General features: G+C 36.9%; 1 protein-coding gene across 1 annotated transcript; it reads right to left on the bottom strand.

Moving 5' to 3' along the window:
• Positions 1-11,101: 11,101 nt before the first annotated feature.
• Positions 11,102-12,049, bottom strand: LOC122705264 (olfactory receptor 4F3/4F16/4F29-like). Its single transcript, XM_043920528.1, has one exon. The coding sequence runs from the start codon at positions 12,038-12,040 to the stop codon at positions 11,102-11,104; it is 939 nt and encodes a 312-aa protein (XP_043776463.1). The 5' UTR covers positions 12,041-12,049.
• Between the last annotated feature and the right edge of the window lie 14,862 nt (positions 12,050-26,911).

Genomic DNA, 26,911 nt, shown 5'->3' with positions numbered 1-26,911 from the left:
TGCCTGCCAATGCAGGAGATGCAGGAGACCCAGGTTCGATCCTTGGGTTGGGAAGATCCCCTGGAAGAGGAAATGGCAACCCACTTTAGTATTCTTGACTGGGAAATCCCATGGACAGAGAAGTCTGGCAGGCAAAAGTGCATAGGGTCACAAAGAGTCAGACATGACTGAGCAACTGAGCACATAGGCATTAATAACCCAAGGCTTATTAAAGTCATGCCATCAATCTTCTTGATTCTCCCCATCATCTTTTTCAATAGTTTAAATACACTTAAGGGAAAGTTTCTTACTTAAAAACCTAGAGAGACAAGACCATTAGACTTCCAATGAGAAGGCACCTATAGCTTTACCAATACATTTCTTGTTGGGGATTAGCTAGCATTAATCTCCAAACCAAGAGCCAGCACTCAACCTGTTTTCCAAAAGTTTACGGGTACATAGAAAAACAAATTAGGGAGAAAGAATGAATTTAAAATATGTAAAATATCTTAAAGATTGGATAGAGGAGAAATTAGAAAAGATATGCACAATAACAAAAAAAAAAAAAGCAGCAGCAAGAGGAGAACAGAGAGAACACATCAGGGTTCAGAGAGTGTGAAATACCATAGACTCTAATTCTGAGAACCCAGGTCAGTTAAGGAGAACATCACCCTCTCATCTTTAATTCACTGATTCAGGGCTGCTCCTGACTTTGCAACATTGGGTAGCATTTAAGGAAGGCTGCTGCTGCTGCTGCTGCTGCTGCTGCTGCTGCTACTAAGTCGCTTCAGTCATGTCCGACTCTGTGTAACCCCATAGGCGGCAGCCCACCAGGCTCCCCCGTCCCTGGGATTCTCCCGGCAAGAACACTGGAGTGGGTTGCCATTTCCTTCTCCAATGCATGAAAGTGAAAAGTGAAAGTGAAGTCGCTCAGTCGTGTCCGACTCTTAGCGACCCCATGAACCGCAGCCCACCAGGCTCCTTCATCCATGGGATTTTCCAGGCAAGAGTGCTGGAGTGGGGTGCCAGTGCCTTCTCCGTTAAGGAAGGCAGATGGTTCTATTACCTGCCCAGTTAGGCTCACAGAGTTTCTGTGAAAACCACACTTGGTAATGAATAGCAGGTTGCCTTCACACTGCACAATGATATATACATTTAATTCACAGTAAAATATTCAACTCTAATTATGACTTGAGGAGTCTATCATATACTAAGCAGGAAAAGGTGTACAGGACAATAGATAACAAGCACATAAAATTCTCCCCATGTATGTTTTCTTTATATTCTACCATCCCAGGAGGGTTCTCTGCCTGGGCAGCATCTGCTGTTAGGGTCACAGTATTGTTATTTTCAAAGGTATGGTTCTTCTATGTGGTGGATTTATCACATAGCTATATGTTCATATTCAAAGGTCCAGTAATCATTTTCATTCATCTCTTAATTTCTTCAGTCCAAAAATGCAAAAATTCACAGATTTCCTTTCATGCATTATAGTGGAATAGTTAATAGCTTGGGCTTTGGCACTAGTCTTCTATATTTTAGTTGAAGCTCAGTTGCAAATCTGCTGTGTGAGCATGACAAAGTTACTTTATCTGAAATTCAGTTTTCTCACTATTTCTCATTGAGATAATAACACCTCCCTTGTAGGTTGTTGTGAGAAATAAACGACATGTGTTTAAACATACCTACCTCATAACCTCACACATATGCGTGTGTGATCAGCTGTTTCAGTCAGTTCTGACTCTGCAATCCTATGGACTGAGGTACACCAGACTCCTCTGTCCATGGGATTCTCCAGGTAAGAATTCTGGAATGGGTTGCCATGCCCTCCTCCAGGGGATCTTCCATACCCAGGGATTGAACCCAAGTGTCTTATGTCTCCTGCATTGACAGGTGGGTTCTTTACCACTAGCGTCACCTGGAAAGCCCTAAGTGGCTATTAAGTATAGATAATTATTTCTGATATTCTGAACCCTTCACTATTCTAAATTATTAATAATTAAACTAGACCTTATTTATGCCTACACTTGCACCCAATAAATTAGGAATATTTCCCAAATATTTTTACTTCTCAAGGGAGGTATTAACCAGAGAGCCTAAGGTTACAGGAAGAAGCTTAGTGCTCTCATCAGGTTGTGACCCTTTCACTACTGCCATCCCAATAATCCAAAGCCATAAATTTCTATTTCTCACATTTAAAAAGTTAAGTTTTCCCTAACAGTGGATATTTCTCTTGCCTTTATGGTTAAAAGTGAGGCAAGTAGGAAGAAAGCAAGAGCAGCTGGGTCCATCCAGGAGCAAATATGTATTGATCTGCTGAGACAAGGAAGCCAAATTGTGCAATACCAGCTGCTAAGGAAAATATAATTTTCTCCAAACTGTCTTTTTCATTTGGCATATTAAAATTCTTTAGTTATGACTTCCACTTTGACTGTACAAGTGAAAAAAAAAGAGGCAGTTTAGGCATATAATAAAGTCAAATGGTTATTCAAGACTGAAGTCTTAATGATGTTCTATTCCCATTCTTATTTTCTCACTTATTCATTTTGTTAATTTAAAATGAATTTGCTTTCTATATACTGCTGCTGCTGCTGCTAAGCCACTTCAGCTGTGTCCGACTCTGCACAACCCCATAGACGGCATTCCACCGGGCTCCCCCATCACTGGGATTCTCCAGGCAAGAACACTGAAGTGGGTTGCCATTTCCTTCTCCAATTTTCTATACACTAGGTCTCATGAAAGACCAATGTTGTACAAAGTCAATCTTTATCAAACACATATATAAATATACATCAGGGATTGTGTGATGTAGGTCACAGAAGTGGAATAGACCCTCTAAAATATGAGAAGAGTGGGGAAAGGTAATTCCAATGATTAGAAAAGACAGCATAGCAAATATAACACTGTGTATACTTTTCAGTTCAGTTCAGTCGCTCAGTCATGTCCGACTCTTTGCGACCCCATGAATCGCAGCATGTCAGTCCTCCCTGTCCATCACCAACTCCCAGAGTCTACTCAAACCCATGTCCATTGAGTTGGTGATACCATCCAACCATCTCATCCTCTGTCGTCCCCTTCTCCTCCTGCCCTCAATCCCTCCCAACATCAGGGTCTTTTCCAGTGAGTCAACTCTTCACATGAGGTGGCCAAAGTACTTTTAAGACATGGTAAATATTACAATACATGAACATGGGATCTAAAATGTCATCTCAATCAAATAGTAAAATATTAAAAATACATAACTTTGGTATTCACTGGGTTAACGGTGAAGCATGCAGATTGTCTATTTTATAGACATTGTTTCAGAAAACAGAAGAAAGACTGGTACAGATTAGTTTCTGCCTGACATTGAGAACTAATCTCAGATATTCAAGACATTAAATAATTACAGGAAGTCAATGACAGAGAGTGTGTAAGGAATTGATGATGAGGCTAATTATTAAGGAAGATACTCTATCCATTACTGTGATAGGGCAGTTGGAGGAAAGAAGCAATGGAAGCAAGGAAAAGACAATGATGAAATAAAGCAGATCTGGGAAGCCATGCTGCTGATGAGGACTACATAGTTTATCCACAACAGTACTGATACAGAAGAAATATTGAGAAGTAAAAACCCAAAGAATCTAGTGACTGATTAAAGTTGATGTGAACATGAAAGATGCAAGTCAAAGGTGACACCAAGATGTGTGCATGAGTAGGACAATCGTGGATTCATTTTTTAAAAGAGGGTAGTTGGACATGGAATTTACAAAGGTGGAGAAAATAGATTATCATGTTTATATTAAGCAATTAGAGTTTAAGATAGTAATGAGATACCAGGTGGAAAATATGGGACAGGATATATGGAAAGAAGTATAGATTCAAGACATAATTGTATCATAATCCATGTAAGAGTAATAAATTAATATATAAGAGTGAATAAGTTCTCTGAAAGCATGAGTACAGAGGGAAAAAACAAGATAAAAGAAATAAGCAAAGATCCCACCATGTAGAACATTACACAGACAGTGTGAAAAGAAAAGGAGCCAATGACTTGGGCAGAACAATCCGGGAGATAGGAGGACGACTGGCTGTGAGCCAGAGAAGCCAAAAAGTGAATCAAGAGTGAATCAAGAACCAAACATGAAAACTGAGAACTAATGAAGGGAGTAGAGAAATATTGTGACAGTGAAGAGAGTGGGATGATAAAGGGAAGAAATAAAAGACATTGAGATACCAGTTGACATACGTTTTCTGCTTTGGAAACAAGTGGTTTAGGGCCAGTGTATCATAGGCACACATTATAAATATCAAATGGGTTCATTAAGGAATTAATCATATAATAAATCAGAGATTTATAATTTCAGAGATTCTACATGCCACTCTGTTGTAACACATACCAGCAATGCTCAGCAGCTGGAAATCAACCAAAAAGAACTTTAACTATTAGGATCAAAAGACAGAGAAATAAAATGGCAGGCAAAACAGGAGGTTACAAAGGGCTGAAACATTTCTAGTCATTATATAGTACAACAAGATAGTCAGACTGACAATAAATCACAGGCCAGAAAGAAAAGCACATGATACCAAAAAAATAAAAAATTCAACATAAAGACAAACACTTGAGATACTTAGAAAAGAAGATGAGTGTTCCCTGATATTCTTCTACAGATTTATGCTCATTCTTTGAAGGCTTGTGTGCACTTCCCCTTACTCATACCCTCAACTGTCCATATGCATGACTCTTCTTCATGGGCCTGATGCCTGCTCTATCCTCTTTCTCTAGTGCCGGCAGAAAACTTCCACAGAAGGTTAACATCACAGCGAGCTGCAGAAAAACTCAGTTTTTGCATTCCTGGAATACAAAAAATTTGGCCAGTAGCAATTTATCCACTACTGATTTTATTTTTGCCCACCTACCTGTTTTGTCAAGGGAACTAAGAGAACACCATCATTAAAGATTCAGACAGATATACTTCTCCCAAAATCAATCAGATCCTATGCAGGATCATTACAGACACACACATAAATAGTTGTATAAAGCAGTCAGAGCAACAGCTAATTACAACCCTAAGGGGTAGTGACCAAGTGATGCTGTGGAGATCTTGGACTGCTAAAGCGAACTCTGTTGGCCTGGGGGATTATTACCTATAGTCGTTTTGGTTTTCCCACTGTAGCCAGGCAAAGAAGTTATTAATGAGGAAAAATGAGAAACATTGAGGTTTCTTATGACAAAGGTACCACTGAACATGTTTTAGAGCTATTTTAAACTTTATGATGATTAAAGGTAAGTGCCAGAGCAGCATTTTTAAATTGTCCTTTAAAATGTTTGATCGTCTAATCATTTCTATGTTGATATTACAATAATATTCAACTTAAACACCAAATATATAAGAATATCTGCAAATCAATGTAATACACCACATTACAAATTGAAAGATAAAAACCATATGATTATCTCAACAGATGCAGAAAAAGCCTTTGACAAAATTCAACATCCATTTATGATAAAAACTCTCCTGAAAGAAGGAATAGAAGGACCATACCTCAACATAATCAAAGCTATATATGACAAACCCACAGCAAACATTATCCTCAATGGTGAAAAATTGAAAGCATTTCCCCTGAAGTCAGGAACAAGGCAAGGGTGCCAACTCTCACCACTACTATTCAACATAGTTTTGGAAGTTTTGCCCACAGCAATCAGAGCAGAAAAAGAAGTAAAAGGAATCCAGATAGGAAAAGAAGAAGTAAAACTCTCACTGTTTGCAGATGACATGATCCTCTACATAGAAAACCCTAAAGACTCTACCAGAAAATTACTACAGCTAATCAATGAATATAGTAAAGTTGCAGGATATAAAATTAACACACAGAAATCCCTTGCATTTCTATACACTAACAATGAGACAACAGAAAGAGAAATTAAGGAAACAATACCATTCACCGTTGCAACGAAAAGAATAAAATGCTTAGGAATAAATCAACCTAAAGAAACAAAAGACCTATATATAGTAAACTATAAAACACTGGTGAAAGAAATCAAAGAGGACACAAATAGATGGAGAAATATACCGCGTTCGTGGATTGGAAGAATCAATATTGTCAAAATGAGTATACTACACAAAGCAATCTATAGATTCAATGCAATCCCTATCAAGCTACCAATGGTATTTTTCACAGAACTAGACCAAAGAATTTCACAATTTGTATGGAAATACAAAAAACCTCGAAGAGCCAAAGCAATCTTGAGAAAGAAGAATGGAACTGGAGGAATCAACCTACCTGACTTCAGGCTTTACTACAAAGCCACAATCATCGAGACAGTATGGTACTGGCACAAAGACAGAAATATAGATCAATGGAACAAAATAGAAAGCCCAGAGATAAATCCACATACCTATGGACACCTTATCTTCGACAAAGGAGGCAAGAATATACAATGCAAAAAAGACAACCTCTTTAACAAGTGGTGCCGGGAAAACTGGTCCACCATTGTAAAAGAAAGAAACTAGAACACTTTCTAACACCACACACAAAAATAAGCTCAAAATGGATGAAAGATCTAAATGTAAGATCAGAAACTATAAAACTCCTAGAGGAGAACACAGGCAAAACACTCTCTGACATAAATCACAGCAAGATCCTCTATGACCCACCTCCCAGAATATTGGAAATAAAAGCAAAAATAAACAAATGGGACCTAATGAAACTTAAAAGCTTTTGCACAACAAAGGAAACTATAAGCAAGGTGAAAAGACAGCCCTCAGATTGGAAGAAAATAATAGCAAATGAAGAAACAGACAAAGGATTAATCTCAAAAATATACAAGCAACACCTGCAGCTCAAATCCAGAAAAATAAACGACCCAATCAAAAAATGAGCCAAAGATCTAAACAGACATTTCTCCAAAGAAGACATACAGATGGCTAACAAACACATGAAAAGATGCTCAACATCACTCATTATCAGAGAAATGCAAATCAAAACCACAAACAGGTACCATTACATGCCAATCAGGATGGCTGCTATCCAAAAGTCTACAAGCAATAAATGCTGGAGAGGGTGTGGAGAAAAGGGAACCCTCTTACACTGTTGGTGGGAGTGCAAACTAGTACAGCCACTATGGAGAACAGTGTGGAGATTCCTTAAAAACTGGAAATAGAACTGCCATATGACCCAGCAATCCCACTCCTGCGCATACATACCAAGGAAACCAGAACTGAAAGAGACACATGTACCCCAATGTTCATTGTAGCACTGTTTATAATAGCCAGGACATGGAAGCAACCTAGATGTCCATCAGCAAATGAATGGATAAGAAAGCTGTGGTCCATATACACAATGGAATATTACTCAGCCATTAAGAAGAATACATTTGAATCAGTTGTAATGAGGTGGATGAAACTGGAGCCTATTATACAGAGTGAAGTAAGCCAGAAAGAAAAACACCAATACAGTATACTAATGCATATATATGGAATTTAGAAAGATGGCAACAATAACCCTGTATGCAAGACAGCAAGAGAGACACAGATGTACTGAACAGACTTTTGGACTCTGTGGGAGAGGGCGAGGGTGGGATTATATGGGAGAATGACATTGAAACATGTAAATTATCATACATGAAACTAATCACCAGTCCAGGTTCAATACATGATACAGGATGCTCAGGGCTGGTGCACTGGGATGACCCAGAGGGATGGGATGGGGAGGGAGTTGGGAGGGGGCTTCACGATGGGGAACACATGTACACTCATGGCAGATTCAAGTCAATGTATGGCAAAACCAATACAATGTTGTAAAGTAAAATAAATAAATAATTTTTTTTAATTTTATTTTGGCTATTATGGTTCCTTTGCATTTCCATAAAGATTTTTAAATCTGTTTGTTGATATCTTTAAAAATCTGATGGTGTTTTGATTGGGACTTTGTTGAGTCTATGGATGACTTTGGCAAAAACTGACATAGGAATAATATGAGTGTTTCAATTTATGATTTGTGATGTGCTTAGTCACTCAGTAGTGTCCAACTCTTTGCGACCCCATGGACTGTAGCCTGCCAGGGTCCTCTGTCCATGGAGATTCTCCAGGCAACAATACTGCAGTGGGTTGCCATGCCCTCCTCCAGAGAATCTTCCCAACCCAGGGATCAAACCCAGGTCTCCTGCATTGAAGGCAGATTCTTTACCATCTGAGCCACCTTATCTCTTCTTTGATTGATTGCATCAATGTTTTGTAATTATCAGCATACACTTGTTATATCTATAGTGAGGTATTCCATGTTTATAAGTGCTATCATAAGTGGCATCTTTAAAATAAATATTTTGTTTTCAACTGTTCATCTTTTCGATTGCATCAATGTTTTGTAATTATCAGCATACACTTGTTATATCTATAGTGAGGTATTCCATGTTTATAAGTGCTATCATAAGTGGCATCTTTAAAATAAATATTTTGTTTTCAACTGTTCATCTCCAGTATGTAGAAATACAACTGAATTTTATATATTGACATGAATCATGTGGCCTTTCTGAACTCACTTCAATTTTTGAAGCTTGTTTTACACATTCATTAGAATTTACTATATAGAAAATCTTATCTTTAGTGCATGGAGACAATTTTATTTCTTCCTTTCTAAACTGCATGTCTCTTCTTCTCTTGCCTTATTCAACTGGCTGGGACATATGTGATTATAAGTAGGAGTGGTGAAGATGCACATCTTCGCCTTGTTCCCAGTCTTAGACTGAAAACATTCAGTCTTTCACCAATGAGTGTAATGTTAGCTGTAAGATTTTGTTGATATTCTTAATCAGAGTAAGGAAATTCCTTTTTTTCCTTTATTAAGAAACATGAATAGTCATTTAGTTGCTAAGTCGTGTCTGACTCTTGAGACCCCATGGACAGTAGCCCCCCAGGTTCCTCTGTCCACGGGACTTCCCAGGCAAGAATACTGGTGTGGGTTGCCATTTCCTTCTCCAAGGCATCTTCCTGACCCAGGGAGTGAACTCAGGTCTCCCGCACTGCAGGTGGCTTCTTTACTGACTGAGCCACCAGGGAAGACCCTGGGTATTTAATTTTGTCATGTTTTTTTCTACATCTATTAAGACAAGCATGTAGTTTTAAATCTTTTTTTCTGTCAATTGATACTGAACTCTTCAGCCTGCCTTTCATTCCTTGACTAAACCCCACTTAGTTATGATGTATTTATCACACCTATATATATCCCATCTTGATTGTCAAATACTTTGTTGAGCATTTTGATGTCTCTTTTATGGTGGATATTGGTCTGTAGTTTTTTGTTTTGCTTTGTTTCTTGTAGTGTATTTTTTTTATATCAGAGCAATGTTGATCTCAGAAACTAAGTTGGGAAGTTACCTCCCTGTGATTTTCTCGAAAAATTTGTGTAAAATTGCTATTATCTCTTCCATAATGTCTGACAGAAATTGCCAGTAAAAATTTTCTGGATTTAGAGATTTTGGAGGAAGGTTTAAGCTAGGAATTCAATTTCCTTAGCTAATATAAGACTATTCAAGTTGTTTGTTTATTCTTGAGTCAACTCGTATATTTCATACTTTCTAAGAATTAAAATGTTTCATTAGAATTAAAGGTATGGGCATAAGTTACTTATAATATCTTATGATTATTCTCTTGATGTGTCTAGAGTATAGTGAGATCACATTTTCCCATTCTAATAATGACACTATAGTCTTCTCAGCAATCTTTCAATTGTATTGATATTTCTCAAAAATTTTTTTTTGGTTTCAATGTTATTTCTTTATAGATTTTTCTATTTTCAAGAAGTTTTTTTTTTCTATTATCATTATTGCTTCCTTTATTCTCTTTATTTGTATTTAACTTTCTCTTATCATCCTAAAGTGAAATATTAGAGTATTGGTTTAATAATTCTTTTATTTTTTTAATATTAGCTTTTAATTGTATAAACTTTTTAAACACTGCTCTGGCTGAATTCCACCAATTTTGATATTGTATTTTCATCTCCATTCAACTCACATACTTTGTAATTTCCCTTATCACTTTCTCCACGACCTATGTCTTATTTGAAGTATACAGTTTAATTTCCAATTATTAGGAGATTTTTCAGATAGCCTTCAATTTATTTTTAGTTTAATTCTATTACTTTCAGAGAATTCTTTGTGTAATTTTAATTATTTTAACTTGGTACATCTGCTTTACTGTCCAGAATATGTTCTGTCTTCAAGAATATTTCATGTGCACTTGAGAAAAGAGTATACATTTTGCTGTTGTCAGGTAGGTTGTTCTACAAATGATTACTGGATCAAATTGGTTGATAGCATTATATAGGTTTCCTGTGTTCTAACTGATATAACTACTTCCATTTTCTTTTGATTAGCACTACATGGTATAATTTCCACTCTTCTACATATAACATATATATTATGATATATATATATAGATATATATCACATTTAAAGTGAGTTTCTTGTACACAGCATATGTTTAGGGTTTTTTCCCTAATTTGATAATACTTGTCTTCAATTAGTATGCAGACCTTTATTTTTAATGAGATTATTAAAATGGTCATTTAGCTTTACCCTTTTATCATTTATTTTATGTTTGTCCCAGCTTTCATTCTTTTCTTTACCCTTTCTTGTTTCCTTTTCAGATTATTTATGTATTTTTTATGATTTGACTTAAATGTCTGTATCAACTTTTGCATTATATCTCTTTGTTGTTATTGCTGTTGATACTGTTCAGTGAGTCTCAGGAGACTGTAATACTCATATCCATCTTTTCATAGTCTACTTAGATTTAATGGCAAATGAATAACTAGCATATTAGTTACCTCAAGAGGCAGATGGTGAGCAAATACATGGATATATTGAAATAATAATAAATTTATAATCACAAGAGAAAAGAGAAGCAAAGATCTAGCTAGAAAGAAATGATTATAATTAGTACACATATGTGCAATTCCATATAAATCAACATAAGTTTTCAATTAAGGTTTATTTGTTTAAATTTTCATTATTTTTAAGGAAGAGGAGCATCCTTAAAGAGTGTGGTAATACTCAAATTAATCTCTAATGAACAAAATAAAGCTAATTCTAAAATTCCAGATACAGGTGACATGATCAGGATAAAAATCCTTCTAACACTATTTATGAAATCTTTCTAAAAATCATGAGTGGTCTGAAAGCTCTCTTCATTGCTATCTTCATCTCCTTATTCCTGAATGTGTAGATGACTGGATTTAAAAAAGGAGTGAGAACAGCATCAAAAAGAGCAAGAAACTTGTCCATTCGGGAATTGGGGTGTGGCCATGTATAGACAAACATGGTTGGACCAAAGAACAAAATAACCACAGTGATGTGAGCTGACAAAGTGGAGAGGGCCTTGGATAAACCACCTGAGGAGCGTTTCCAAACACTTAACAAGATGAAGATGTAGGAGATGAGGAGTATAAAGAAGGAACTAACACAGATAAACCCACTATTGCCAGTGACCATGAACTGAAGTCTGTAAGTATCCGTACAGGCCAGTCTGAGGAGCCGAGGGAGATCACAGTAAAAGCTGTCCAATACATTAGGGCCACAGAAGGGCAAATTAACAATAAATGCTAGTTGGAACAGTGAGTGGCTGACACCGAGGGCCCAGGCAGCAGCCAGAAACAAAATGCACATCCTTGGGCTCATGATGCTCAGATAGTGGAGAGGCTTACATATGGCAACATATCTGTCAAAGGCCATGGCAATGAGCAGCACCATCTCCACCCCACCAATGGCATGGATGAAGAAGATCTGAGCAATGCAGCCTCCAAAGGAAATGACTTTATGCATTCTGAAAAGGTCATAGATCATCTTGGGAGAAGAAACAGAGCAGGCTCCCAAGTCAATGAAGGAGAGGTTGGCCAGTAGGAAGTACATGGGGGAATGTAAGTGAGGATCAGTGGTCACAGAAAACACAATGAGGATGTTCCCAGTCATGCTTGCCACATAGAGCACAGAGGAGAAGACCAGGAGGAGCAGCTGGATCCCCCATGAGTGAGTGAGGCCCAGAAACACAAACTCAGACACCACCAAGTGATTCCCTCCATCCATCGATCCAGCCAACAGGGCTGCTGCTGAAATACTGATAACTAAGAAAATATGAAAGAAGTTATTATTATTAGGGATAAGAGTGGCATTAATTACAGGTATACCGCAGAGATAAGATGGGTTCAGTTGCAGACCACTGCAATAAAATGAATATTACAGAAAATCAAGTCACATGAATTTTTTAGTTTCCTAGTGCATATGAAAGCTTTGTTAAAATATATTGTAGTCTATTAAATATGTAATAGCATTTTGGGTAAAACAATATATATACCTTAAGTTAAAAATACATTTTTTGCTAGAAATTGCTAGCTGTCATCTGATTCCTTAATGAATCATAGTAATAACATCACTGATCATAGATCAACACTGATTATAAATCACCATAACAAATATAATAATAATGAAAAAGTTTGAAATATTATTAAAATTACCAAAATGTGACACAGAGACACTAAGTGAGAAAAAGCTGTTGGGAAAATGGCACCAACAGACTTGCCCTATGCATTATTGCCACAATCCTCCAATTTGTGAAAAACACTATCGGTGAAGAAAATAAAATGTAGCATGCTTGTACTTAGGCAGCACTGTTCACATTTTAAATGACAAATATTTGATAATATATTCTTCACACTTGCTAAATAATCAGGATAATGATGATGTTGATGGTGATGATGGTGATGAAAACATACATATAACTCAAGAAACCAGATCATCTAACATCCTTTTATGATAAAACCTCTCAACAAAGTTTGTATAGAGGAAATAAACCTCAAGATAATAAAGGCCATATACAACAAACACACCACTAACATAAATACTCAATGATGAAAAACTGAAAGCTTTTTCTCTAAGATTAGGAAGAAGATGATGAGTGCCCACTAATGCCACATTAATTCAACATATTATTGGAAATCATAGTCATAGAGATCAGACAAGACTAAAAAATAATAATAAAAGAAGAAATAAAACCGCCACTGTTTGCAGGTAGCATGATACTATATACAGAAAACCCTATAGATTCCACACACAAAAAAATTAGAACTAATAAATAAATTCAGTAAGTTTTCAGGATACAGAAACCAATATACAGAAATCTGTCATATTTATATATAGGAAAAACAATCAGGGAGAGAAATTGAGAAAACAATCCCAAATATAATTACATCAAAAAGAACAAAATACCTAGAAATACATGAAATCAATGAAGTGAAAAATCTTTTTTATTGAAAACTACACTGATAAAAAATAATTGAAGAAGACACAAATAAATGAAAACATATTCCATGCTCATGGATTGGACATATTATTAAAATATGCATATTTTAAAATATTGTTAAAATTGTGCATACTACCCAACAATCTACAGATGCCATACAATCTCTATCAAAATACTAATGGCATTTTTCACAAACCTAGAACAAACAAGTCTAAAATTTATTTGGAAACACAAATGACCCAAAGTTGGCAAAACATTCTTGTGCAAGAAGAATAAAGCAGGCAGTGTCATGCTCACTGATTTCAAACTATATTACAAAGCTATAAAAATCAAAAATCTATGGCACCAGCACAAAATCAGACACACAGATCTTTGAAACAGAATAGAGAGCTCACCCCAAAATAAAACTTATATGGTCAACTAATTTACAATAAAGGAGCCAAGAATATGCAGTGGGGAAAAGACACTCTCTTCAATAAATGGTGCTGGAAAACTGGACAGCTATATGCAAAAGAATAAAACTGGACCACTTTGTAACACTATATACAAAAACAACCTCAAATGGATAAAAGGCTTAAATTTAATATCTGAACCATAAAATCTCCCAGAAGAAAACGGGCAGCACACTCTAGGAATTGGTCTTAGCAATATTTGGGGGTTAGGGAGGTTGATCTGTCTCCTTAAGTAAAGAAAACAAAAGCAAAATAAAAAATTGGAAAAACATCAAGCTAGAAAGTTTTTGCACATTGAAGGAAACTATCAGCAAAATGAAAAGGCTGACTACCGAATCGGAGAAGATATTTGCAGATGGTATATTCAATACGGAGACTATATCAAAAATATACAAGGAATTCATTCAAGATCAAAGAAGGAACCTGATATAAAAATGGACAGAAGACACGAATAAATATTTTTCTAAAGAATACATACAGATGACCTACAGACATATGAAAAGATGCTCAACATCACTAATCATCAGACAAATATAAATCAAACCACAGTATACCACCTCACACCTGCAGAATACTGATTATTAAAAAGACAACATATAACAAGTGTTCACGAGGATGTGGAGAAAAAGGAACCCTCATTGTTGGTGGGAATGTAAATTGGCTCAGCCATTATGGAAAATAGTATGGAAGTTCCTCAAAAAGTTAAAAATAAACCTACATTGTCCCTCTCTCTTTTATGATCATTTTCAATTTCTTCTCTCCACATAATTTATCCTCATAGAGCAATGTTGGAAGGAAACTGATTAATTGATGGATATCACCTAGGAGTGAGAGTTTCCTGAAACCTGAGATGGAAATGAATTAAGAAACAAACTATAGAATAGCATGTTGATTGGGATTAACATAAATAAATCTGAGGAATATGAAATATCAGATATAGGCAAGAGTAGTAAAAGAAAGAGTAAATGGGTATTATTGAGGATATAATTTCATTATTTTTGTCTTTTCAGTCAGACTTACTGCTCTTCTGAATCCTGCCACTTTTTTATTGTGGTTAAAAAACACATAACATAAAATTTACCATATTAATCCTAGTTTTCTTTTTAATTAGTTAATTTATTTTAATTGGAGGCTAATTTCTTTACAATATTGCAATGGTTTTTGCCATACATTGATATGAATCAGCCATGGGTGTACATATGTCCCCCATCCTGAACACCCCTCCTAATTCCCTCCCCATCCCATCCCTCAGGTGGGATGCACCAGCCCTGAGCACCCAGACTCATGCATCAAACCTGGACTGGCAATCTGTTTCACATATGATAATATACATGTTGCAATGCTATTCTCTCAAATCATCCCACCCTCACCTTCTCCCACAGAGTCCAAAAGTATGTTCTTTACATCTGTGTCTCTTTTGCTGTCTCACACATAGGGTAATCATTACCATCTTTCTAAATTCCATATATATGTGTGTTAATATACTGTATTGGTGTTTTCCTTTCTGACTTATTTCACTCTGTATAATAGGCTCCAGTTTCATCCACCTCATTAGAACTGGGTCAAATTCCTATACACTAACAATTAGAAAACAGAAAGAGAAATTAAGGAAACAATTCCATTCACCAATGCAACGAAAAGAATAAAATACTTAGGAATAAATCTACCTAAAGAAACAAAAGACCTCTGTATAGAAAAATATAAAACACTGATGAAAGAAATCAAAGATGACACAAATAGATGGAGAAATATACCATGTTCATGGATTGGAAGAATCAATATAGTGAAAATGAGTATACTACCCAAAGCAATCTATAGATTTAATGCAATCCCTATCAAGCTACCAACAGTATTTTTCAGAGAACTAGAACAAATAATTTCACAATTTGTATGAAAATACAAAAAACCTCGAAGAGCCAAAGCAATCCTGAGAAAGAAGAATGGAACTGGAGGAATCAACTTGCCTGACTTCAGACTATACTACAAAGCTACAGTCATTAAGACAGTATGGTACTGGCACAAAGACAGAAATATAGATCAATGGAACAAAATAGAAGGCCCACAGATAAATCCACGCACCTATGGACACCTCATCTTTGACAAAGAAGACAAGAATATAAAATGGAGAAAATCTCTTTAACAAGTGGTACTGGGAAAACTCGTCAACCACCTGTAAAAGAATGAAACTAGAACACTTTCTAACACCATACACAAAAACAAACTCAAAATGGGTTAAAGATCTAAATGCAAGAAACCATAAAACTCCTAGAGGAAAACATAGGCAAAACACTCTGACATAAATCACAGCAGGATCCTCTATGACCCACCTCCCAGAATATTGGAAATAAAAGCAAAAATAAACAAATGGGACCTAATTAAACTTAAAAGCTTTTGCACAATGAAGGAAACTATAAGCAAGATGGAAAGATAGCCTTCAGAATGGGAGAAAATAATAGTAAATGAAGCAACTGACAAAGAATTAATCTCAAAAATATGCAAGCAGCTCATGCAGCTCAACTCCAGAAAAATAAACAACCGAAGCAAAATAAAGGACCAAATCAAAAACTGGGCCAAAGAACTAAACAGGCATTTCTCCAAAGAAGACATACAGATAGCTAACAAACACATGAAAAGATGCTCAACATCACTCATTATCAGAGAAATGCAAATCAAAACCACAATGAGGTACCATCTCACGCCAGTCAGAATGGCTGCTATCAAAAAGTCTACAAACAATAAATGCTGGAGAGAGTGCAGAGAAAAGGGAACCCTCTTACACTGCTGGTGGGAGTGCAAACTAGTACAGCCACTATGGAGAACAGTAGGGAGATTCCTTTAAAATCTGGAAATAGAAATGCCTTACGACCCAGCAATCCCAATGCTGGGCATACACACTGAGGAAACCAGAACCGAAAGAGACACATGTACCCCAATGTTCATTGCAGCACTGTTTACAATAGCTAGGACACAGAAGCAACCTAGACATTGGCAGACAAATGGATAAGAAAGCTGTGGTACATATACACAATGGAATATTACTCAGCCATTAAAAAGAATGTATATTAATCGTTTTTAAAAGAATAGCTCAGTAGTATTAGGCATACCCACACAGTTGTGTAAGGGTCTTCAGAACTTTTTAATCTTGCAAATCTGAAACTCTAAACCCATGAAACAACAACTCCCCTTTCCCCCTTCCTCCAGCCCCTCTGGTAACCACATTCTATTTTGTTTATATAAATTTGACTACTTTACATACCTCATAAAAGAGGAACAATACAGTATTTATCTTTTTATGACTGGCTTATTTCACTTAGCATAATATCCTCAAGGTAAATCTCCCCATTTTTTAAAGTTCTATCAGAATCACACAGAGATCTCTACTTGCCACACTATTCAATAAAGCCTACACCTGGACCTGCAAGACTTTAATTTAGGCCTAAGACATGTACAAATATTGGCATTTCACCCTGTTTCTGCTAAACCATATGCCTATATCACCACAGGTGATGTGAAATACTCCTGCAAACAGCCTCTATTAGTCCATAAATATTAAGGTGTTTATTGCCAACAATTGGAAATATTGAAATATTACATTTTTCCTTATCAATGTCTCAGCTTCACCTACCCACTCTCTTTTCCTTCTCAGTGGTATCTCTATCCTCTTAAAGTATTCAATATTTTCTGTTACTTTACCTGCTTTGATATTTGGTATCATCATGATTACTGTGTCTGAAATCCATGCAGGTGTGTTATACCTCCAAGATCATTTATACTTTTAAGCTTTTAGCTCATTTCTGAAATGAGAAGAATGTCAAAACCTTAGTAACATTATAGGAGGGCACCAGAGTCATCTCTTTGGCTTGAGCACATACATCCAAATGTGATACTAAAGAGTTAGTGCTTTTTAAGCTTTAAGTGTTTGTGTGTTTTGGAGGAGAGGACAAGGAGGGGGTGGAGAAGAGTCCATTGCTCTGTGTCCAAATACCAACCATAATGAATTTCTGGTAGAAGGTGAGCCCTGAAAACAGTTCATGAGGTTTTAATTTCTTTAGAAGATGCTGGGATGCAGAAGAGCAGACTTAATAACATTCTTCTTCTTTTGTAGACACAGCTCCAGAAATTTAAAGAATATTCTCAAAAAAAAAAAAAAGAAAAATGTGCATGTCAAGTTGTTCTCATTGATCTTAAAACATCCCTCTCCCCCAAAAGTTGCAGAAGCTCTCACTGTGATCTGACCCCAATTCTGACTCACACACTACAGAACTGAGTCTCTCTATAGTCAATTAAACCAAATGACTTTGCTTTCACTTCCAGATCCTACAGCCTATAATCTCAAGATACACACTTTCTATAGTATCCAGCTTTTCAGGCATCAGAAATCTCCGAGTCTGGGCCAGGAAACTGACAACAACATAGACTGCTCACTATGGGAAAGAAATGAAATGAAAAGGGCCAGTGAGGTCAAAATTTATGGAAGAATGACTGAAATACTGGGGAAAGAGCCAGAAATATTCAGTGACTGATGAAAAACCATGAAGACTTCTGTGTGGCGAAGGTTAAGAAAACCAGTGGATTCTTACCAATACTTCCATCTAAGAGATGGTCCAGTCCAAATTTACCCTTATTCGGATGAAAAACCTAAGACTCAAAAATGAAAACTGTGTAGATGTTTGGCAGAAACCAACACAATATTATAAAGCAACTATCCTTCAATAAAAATAAATAAAGTTTTAAAAATGAAACATGAATTGTTCAGTTCACAGAACTGCAGACAAGAACCCAGGTCTCTGGATTCCTGATCCAGAAATTATTGATCCTGTAGAAGACAACCTAAGAAAAATGGCAAAAAATCAAAATTAAAAATGTAATTTCTTGACTTAAAACTGACACCATACACCAGCATTTACACAAACACCCTATGATAGGCAATAAATTATTTTGCATAACAATAACTAAATACAAAAAAAGCGACCCATTGAATGTTAGAAATAAACCATATACAGAAAAAGGATTATTCATTACTGCCAGACTGTATGCTCACCCTTATTTTGTTGCTTCTGTGAAACAACACAACAATAACAAAATATTTAAAAGAATATTTATTATCGCACTATCATATCTGCCTCTCTATGTTTACTCTCCTCAAAAGTTAATAAAAGTTTTAATTATTTCATAAAGTTTTTATTGACAATTCCAGGCCATAAATGGTCTGGGTGTTTTTTCCTAACTTCTGTAAGTCACAAATTCTATAAATCCACTGGAAAGACATAAATTGCACACATAATAGTTGCAATATAAGTAAATATACAATATGTGCCATACAAACAGTAGAGAAAAATATTTTTTGAATGTGTGAGGGGGAAAAAATAGAAATTCAAAGGAAGGACCAGTATCATCCAGACAGGTAAGGGATTTCGGGAAGAGGATGGAATGTGATGTCTTTTTAAATATGAATGCTAACACCTTGGTCTGTAACCTGTGGATCTATTGCTATTAATGATAATGCTTTAAAATTTTCATTTGCATATCACCCAAAGTTTTATAACTAGGTATGAAAGTGAGTGTATTTTTTCAGACTGAGAGGTTAGTTAGTAACCCCTACAAACTCCAGAAACCATTGCTCTGCTGTTCTCCTCTCTCCATCATCTTTTCAAATAAATTCCAAATGCAGAGAATGTTTCTCATCTCAAAAGAGAGCAACCACAACTAACAGTCTCCATCTAGAGGCACCCCACACTCTATAACATATCTTGCTTTGGAATAGGAGGAAACTTTTCTCTCAATTTACAACACTCAATTTCATGAAGTTTGGCAATAATCTGAGAGGTGGAAAGGAATAGAGAACAGAGAAAATAGAAAAAAATTAAAAGAAAGACAAAGAAAGGGAGAAATTAGGAGAGATATGCAGTATGATGATAAAAGGAAGAGTTTTTAAAAAGAAAGTATAAAAGGACAGAGTGAGTGAGTGAAAGTCACTCAGTCGTGTCCAACTCTTTTTGACCCCTTGGACTGTAGCCCACCAGGCTTTTCTGTCCATGGAATTCTTCAGGAATTCCACTTCTACTGGAATGGATTTCCATTTCCCTCTCCAGGGGATCCTCCCAACCCAGGGATTGAACCTGAATCTCTCATGTGTCCTGGATTGGCAGGCAGATTCTTCACCACTAGTGCCAGAGTTGAGATAAAAGTAAATATCTGGCTCCCACCACTAAGCAAGTGATTCAGTGTGAAAAAGCAAACTCCTTCAGTACTTGCCTAGCCAGGCTCACACAATTTCTGTAAATATCACAGGTAATAATGAATAGAAAGATCATGTTTTACAATGCAATACAAATGTAAATCACAACTGCTATCCTGATTTGAGATGACTACAGTACAGCTGTGAGTAGCTTGGGTTTCTATCAGTACTGTTTTTAAATCCAGATTAAAAATACTCACTTGCTACATCAGCATGGAAAAGCTACTTAACCTCTCTGACCCTGTTTCCTCACAATATCTCCCTTGTAGGGCATGGTGGGAACTAGTTGGCATGATATGTGTAACATATACCTAATGCAGCACCTACCATAATAAGTGAGAGCACAATAAGTGGTCCTAAAAGATGATGTTGTGAAAGTGCTGCACTCAATATGTCAGCAAATTTGGAAAACTCAGCAGTGGCCACAGGACTGGTAAAGGTCAGTTTACACTCCAATCCCAAAGAAAGGCAATGCCAAAAATGTCCAAAGTATGCACAATTGCACTCATCTCACACACTAGTGAAGTAATACTCAAAATCCTCCAAGACAGGCTGCAATAGTATGTGAAACGTGAACTTCCAGATGTTCAAGCTGGATTTAGAAAAGGCAGAGGAACCAGAGATCAAATATCCAACATCCACTGGATCATCAAAAAAGCAAGAGAGTTCCAGAAAAACATCTACTTCTGCTTTATTGACTATGCCAAAGACGTTGACTGTGTTGATCACAACAAACTGTGGAAAATTCTTCAAGAGATGGGAATACGAGACCACCTGAACTGCCTCCTCCTAAGAAATCTGTATGCAGGTCAAGAAGCAACATTTAGAACTGGACATGGAACAACAGACTGGTTCCAAATAGGAAAAGGAGTACATCAAGGTTGTATATTTTCATCCTGCTTATGTAATTTATATGCAGAGTACATCATGAGAAATGCTGGGCTGGATGAAGCACAGGCTGGAATCAAGATTGCTGGGAGAAATATCAATAACCTTAGATATGCAGATGACATCACACTTATGGCAGAAAGCAAAGAACTAAAGAGCCCCTTGATGAAAGTGAAAGACAAGGGTGAAAAAATTGGCTTAAAACTCAACATTCAGAAAACTAAGATCATGGCATCGGATCCCATCACTTCCAGGCAAATAGATGGGGTAACAATGGAAACAGTGACAGACTTTATTTTGGGTAGCTCCAAAATCACTGCAGATGGTGATTGCAGCCATGAAACTAAAAGACGCTTGCTTCTTGGAAGAAAAGTTATGACCAACCTAGATAGCATATTAAAAAGCAGAGACATTACTTTGCCAACAAAGGTCCATCTAGTCAAGGCTATGGTTTGTCCAGTAGTCATGTATGGATGTGAGAGTTGGACTATAAAGAAAGCTGAGCACCGAAGAATTGATGCTTTTGAACTGTGGTGTTGGAGAAGACGCTTGAGAGTCCCTTGGACAGCTAGGAGATCCAACCAGTCCATCCTAAAGGAAATCAGTCCTGAATATTCATTGGAAGGACTGATGCTGAAGCTGAAACTCCAATACTTTGGCCACCTCATGCGAAGAAATGACACTAGAAAAGACCCTGATGCTGGGAAAGATTGAAGGTGGGCGGAGAAGGGGACGACAAAGGATGAGATGGTTGGATCGCATCACTGACTCAACGGACACAAGTATGAGTAAACTCTGAGAGTTGGTGATGGACAGGGAGGCCTGGCGTGCTGCAGTCCTTGGGGTCCCAAAGAGTTGGATATGACTGAGCAAATGAACTAAACTGAACTAAATACATAATAAGGACCATCTAGCTATATGTCCCAATTCTAAGTTCCAAGTATTAAAGTGAAAGTCGCTTTCACTTTAAAAGAAAAATCCATGGAATTCTGATTGCTTTCACTTTAAAAGTGAAATCCAATTACTTTAAAGGAAATCCATGGAATTCTCCAGGCCAGACTACTAGAATGGGTAGCTATTCTCTTCTCCAGGGGATCTTCCCAACCCAGGGATTGAACCCAGGTCTCCCTCATTGCAGGCAGATTCTTTACCTGCTAACTTTTCCAAGAATTTAAAAAAAAAAAACTTTAATTCTGAGTATATTAGAGTAAAATAATTAAGTGAAACCAGTGTCAAGTCAGGTTTTCATGTCCATACTGGTCTCCTGTAGCTTGAAAGGTTCTATGAGGAATATTTCCCAAGAACTCCTAAGTGAAGACAAAGGGCTTGTTTTGTAAGAAGTTTATGTTCTGAGACATAATGTCAGACTGTACCATTTCCCCAACACTCCTCTCCCTACAGCCAAAGCCATGAATAAATTCTCTTAAGAACTATTTTGAAGCCTTTTCTGACCACCTCAGATAACACTGGTTCATTTGCATCTGTATGGGGGAGGGGATGCTTCATGGAATTTTTCAAAGGTTGTGCTTGATCATATAAAAATTCACATACATTTGCTTAGAAGGAAGAAGCAAACCCACAAATATGTGCCTCTCAGGAAATAAGAATTTTGCTCCTAAACTACCATCTTTTTCAACATTCACTTGGCATCATTTAGCCATAGCTGTTGGCAACCCTGTACATGTGGAAAATACAAAGGCAGTTTATGTGCATATCAAGCAATGTTATGGATGCAGATGGCAACTCAAGCGAATGTAGTCCTAGATTTTTTAATTCCTGTTCTACCATCCCTTCTTATTTATTTTATATGTTTACTGACCATTCTGTGTTATTTGTTTAGAGAGACAATGCCTGTCTAACATTTTACATAAACCTATTAGGCCCAGTAAGATAACTGTTACAGACTTACAAATACCTGAGTAAAGTGGAAGGAGAAAACCACAACGATGGTAATCAGAGAAGACAAAATGGGAAATGGGGCACTGAAGAGATTTTATCACTAGTAAATATTATGATACATGAAGATAGAGTTTGAACAATCATTTCAAGCAGATACTACACTATGAGAAGTGACAAGTTCAAGGTGCTCTAGGATAATGGTGAAGAATGCAAGTTGTCTGGTGGATGGAAGTTAAGAGAACAGTGGAAAATAAGAAAGTTGAGACTAGTTTTACCTGACCTTAAGTTTGAACTTAAGATGGTGGAGTAGAGTTAATGGAGATGAGCAAAGACTTAGAATCAAGGAATTAATGATGAGACCAGAGCTCAAAAAAAAAATGTATTGATTTGTTGTATGACAGATAAACTGGAATGAAGGGACAAAAAAAAGAGAAGAAGTCCAATGAAGAGGCTGCTCCAATAAAGCTCCAATAAAGCAGATCTGACTTGAGAACATTTTAATCACATCACCACAAAATCATCTCTAAATTTAGAACACAGAAAACTTTGCTCTCTGATTTTCATACTACTTAAATAACCCTCACCTACCTGTTTTGCCAAAGGAACCAAGAGATCTGCTAAAGATTCAGATATCTCCATCCAAAAATCAACCAGATCCTATTCAGGATCATTATAGACACAAACACTTCTGTGTATAAAATGATGTCACAGTAAGAGTGGAAGCTAATTACAGCCCCAGAGGGCAGCGACCAAGTGATGCTACTGAGACAAATCACTTAGCCTGGGGAGTTATCACCTATGATGTTTTTCCTAGTATAGTTCAAGCAAAGAAGCTGTTAATGAGAGGAAATACGAGGTTTATCATTTTCTTATGACAAAGAGAATTTCTGCCATACTCTAGAACTATTTTGAATCTTTATTTTATGGTGCCTGAATATGCATTGCACAGCAAAATTTAAAGTGATCTTTCCCATTTTTAATTATTTTATGATAATTTCAGTAGTACATACTCATCTTAAGAATGTGAAAAACACAGAAAAATATTTTTAAAGACTTGAGGACAAAATTTTTGAGCATTCTCTTAAAAAAGTATCATTTTAAAATATGAAAATAAGGTGACTTTGGAAACAAGTCCTTTTGCATATCATTTTATTGAGTCCTCAGAACAGCACTGCAGAGTAAGGTGTTCATAGCATAATTTCAATCTATGTATTAAGCCAAATTATATAGTCAATAAAGCTTAGCTTCACCTTTAAAACCATAACCAAAAATATTCTTTCTTGTTCTTCTCTATACCTCCTCCGCCAGAATAAAGGTACAATGATGCACATTGTTTTATAAGGCAAAATCAAATTATCAGGCAAAAGCAACAACTATAACAAAGATCATTAGCTGCCACACCACTTCTGAAAATAGATACAGGATTCTAGCTGAGGATGGCAAATGACAAGTTTCTTCTCTTCTTACTAAGCCAAAGGAAGTAGGATCTAACCAAACTCTACCTCACTTAACACAACCCTTCTCTCTTGTGCATACAAGAACTACTCCAGCTTTTCCATCTCTGTTCACCATCACCCATGTTTCCCTCTTTATTGTATCCCCATGGCTTTCACCATGTGTTACAGCTGCTGTCTTACTAAAATTTTGATATGACTTTCCTATCTGCTACTTCCATTTCTCTAAAAACCTTGACAGTAAAATTCCTCAAAAGAGTTGTCTCTGCTCTCTTTGTCTAATTCTTCTTTTGCATTCTCTCAAATAATCCATTTCAATGAAAAATTTCCCCTAACACTTGGTTTTCCACTATCTAATGATCTCCATATTTAAATCTAATGAATTACTCTTAGTCTCATTTTTAAACCCAGGTATTTATTGCAATCTTCATATTTTCTTCATTTGGTTTATCAGACACTACACAATCCTGGTTTTTCTTCTATGTATCCAATAGCTCCTTCTTGGTCTTACTAATCATTATTCATATTCTCTCTCAACTCTTAATGTTAGAGGATATCTGGGCTCATGTCTTTAACTTCGTGTCTTTTCTATCTATATTCATGCTCTAGGTTATCTTACCTAGTATCACATCTTTAAATAACATTTATGTGTCAGTCTCTTGCTCAGATTTCTACCAGGTCAATGAGACTTGTTTATTCAGATGCCTACTTCACATTTTCACTTGCACATACTATAAATGTACTAGATGCAAAGAGTACTAAATTGAGCTTCTTCTCTTACCTACACCTTCATCTTCAGTTCAGTTCAGTTCAGTTCAGTCACTCAGTCGTGTCCGACTCATTGCGACCCCATGAATCGCAGCACGCCAGGCCTCCCTGTCCATCACAAACTCCCGGAGTTTACTCAAACACATGTCCATCGAGTCGGTGATGCCATCCAGCCATCTCATCCTCTGTCGTCCCCTTCTCCTCCTGCCCTCAATCCCTCCCAGCATCAGGGTCTTTTCCAATGAGTCAGCTCTTCACATGAGGTGGCCAAAGTACTGGAGTTTCAGCTTCAGCATCAGTCCTTCCAATGAACACCCAGGACTGATCTTTAGGATGGACTGGTTGGATCGCCTTGCAGTCCAAGGGACTCTCAAGAGTCTTCTCCAACACCACAGTTCAAAAGCATCAATTCTTCAGCACTCAGCTTTCTTCACAGTCCAACCCTCACATCCATACATGACCACTGGAAAAACCATAGCCTTGACTAGACGGACCTTTGTTGGCAAAGTAATGTCTCTGCTTTTTAATATGCTATCTAGGTTGGTCATAACTTTCCTTCCAAGGAGTAAGCGCCTCTTAATTTCATGGCTGCAATCACCATCTGCAGTGTCTGACACTGTTTCCACTGTTTCCCCATCTATTTGCCATGAAGTGATGGGACCAGATGCCATCATCTTAGTTTTCTGAATGTTGAGCTTTAAGCCAATTTTTTCACTCTCCTCTTTCATTTTCATCAAGAGGCTTTTTAGTTCCTCTTCACTTTCTGCCATAAGGGTGGTGTCATCTGCATATCTGAGGTTATTAATATTTCTCCCAGCAATCTTGATTCCAGCTTGTGCTTCATCTAGCCCAGCATTTCTCATGATGTACTCTGCATATAAGTTAAATAAGCAGGGTGACAATATATAGCCTTGACGTACTCCTTTTCCTATTTGGAACCAGTCTGTTGTTCCATGTCCAGTTCTAACTGTTGCTTCCTGACCTGCATACAGGTTTCTCAAGAGGCAGGTCAGATGGTCTGGTATGCCCATCTCTTTCAGAGTTTTCCACAGTTTATAGTGATCCACACAGTCAAAGGCTTTGGCATAGTCAATAAAGCAGAAATATACATTTTTCTAGAACTCTCTTGCTTTTTTGATGATCCAGCGAATGTTGGCAACTTGATCTCTGGTTCCTCTGCCTTTTCTAAAACCAGCTTGAACATCTGGAAGCTCATGGTTCACGTATTGCTGAAGCCTGGCTTGGAGAATTTTGAGCATTACTTTACTAGCATGTGAGATGAGTGCAATTGTGCGGTAGTTTGAACATTCTTTGGCATTACTTTTCTTTTGGATTGGAGTGTAAACTGACCTTTTCCAGTCCTGTGGCCACTGCTGAGTTTTCTAAATTTGCTGGCATATTGCATGCAGCACTTTCACAGCATCATCCTTTAGGATTTGAAATAGCTCAACCTTCATCTTAAGTGACGACAAATTCATCCTTGCAGTTGCTTAAGTCAAAAACTTGGAATCATTTCTCTTACATCCATTATTCCTTCAATTAAAAAATCCCATTTGCTAATCCTCCAAAGGGACTTTCCTGGTGGCTCAGTAGCAAAGAAGGAGATGTGGGTTCAATCCCTGGGTGGGGAATATCCCCTGGAGAAGGAAATGACAACCCTCTCCACTATTCTTGCCTAAGAAATCCCATGTACAGAGGACTATGGTGTGCTACAGTCCATGGGGTCACAAATGAGTTGGGCACGACTTAATGACTAAACACCAACCCTTCAAAATCTCACCACTAACATCTTAGCATCTGTACTGCTACCCAAGCCACCATCTTCCTCTTCCCTTAAATTCTGCAATAGACTCCTAACTTATCACTGCTGACACCACTGCACCACCCTTTCCTAAGCTATTCTCAGCAGGACAACCAGACATAAAAATAATTATAAATGTAAGTGATATCATATCACCT

This window comes from Cervus elaphus, chromosome 12, assembly GCF_910594005.1.
Source record: "Cervus elaphus chromosome 12, mCerEla1.1, whole genome shotgun sequence".
Taxonomy (NCBI): domain Eukaryota; kingdom Metazoa; phylum Chordata; class Mammalia; order Artiodactyla; family Cervidae; genus Cervus; species Cervus elaphus.
The sequence above is the reverse complement of the archived record's forward strand: the minus strand, read 5'-3'. Positions and strand labels throughout refer to the sequence as shown.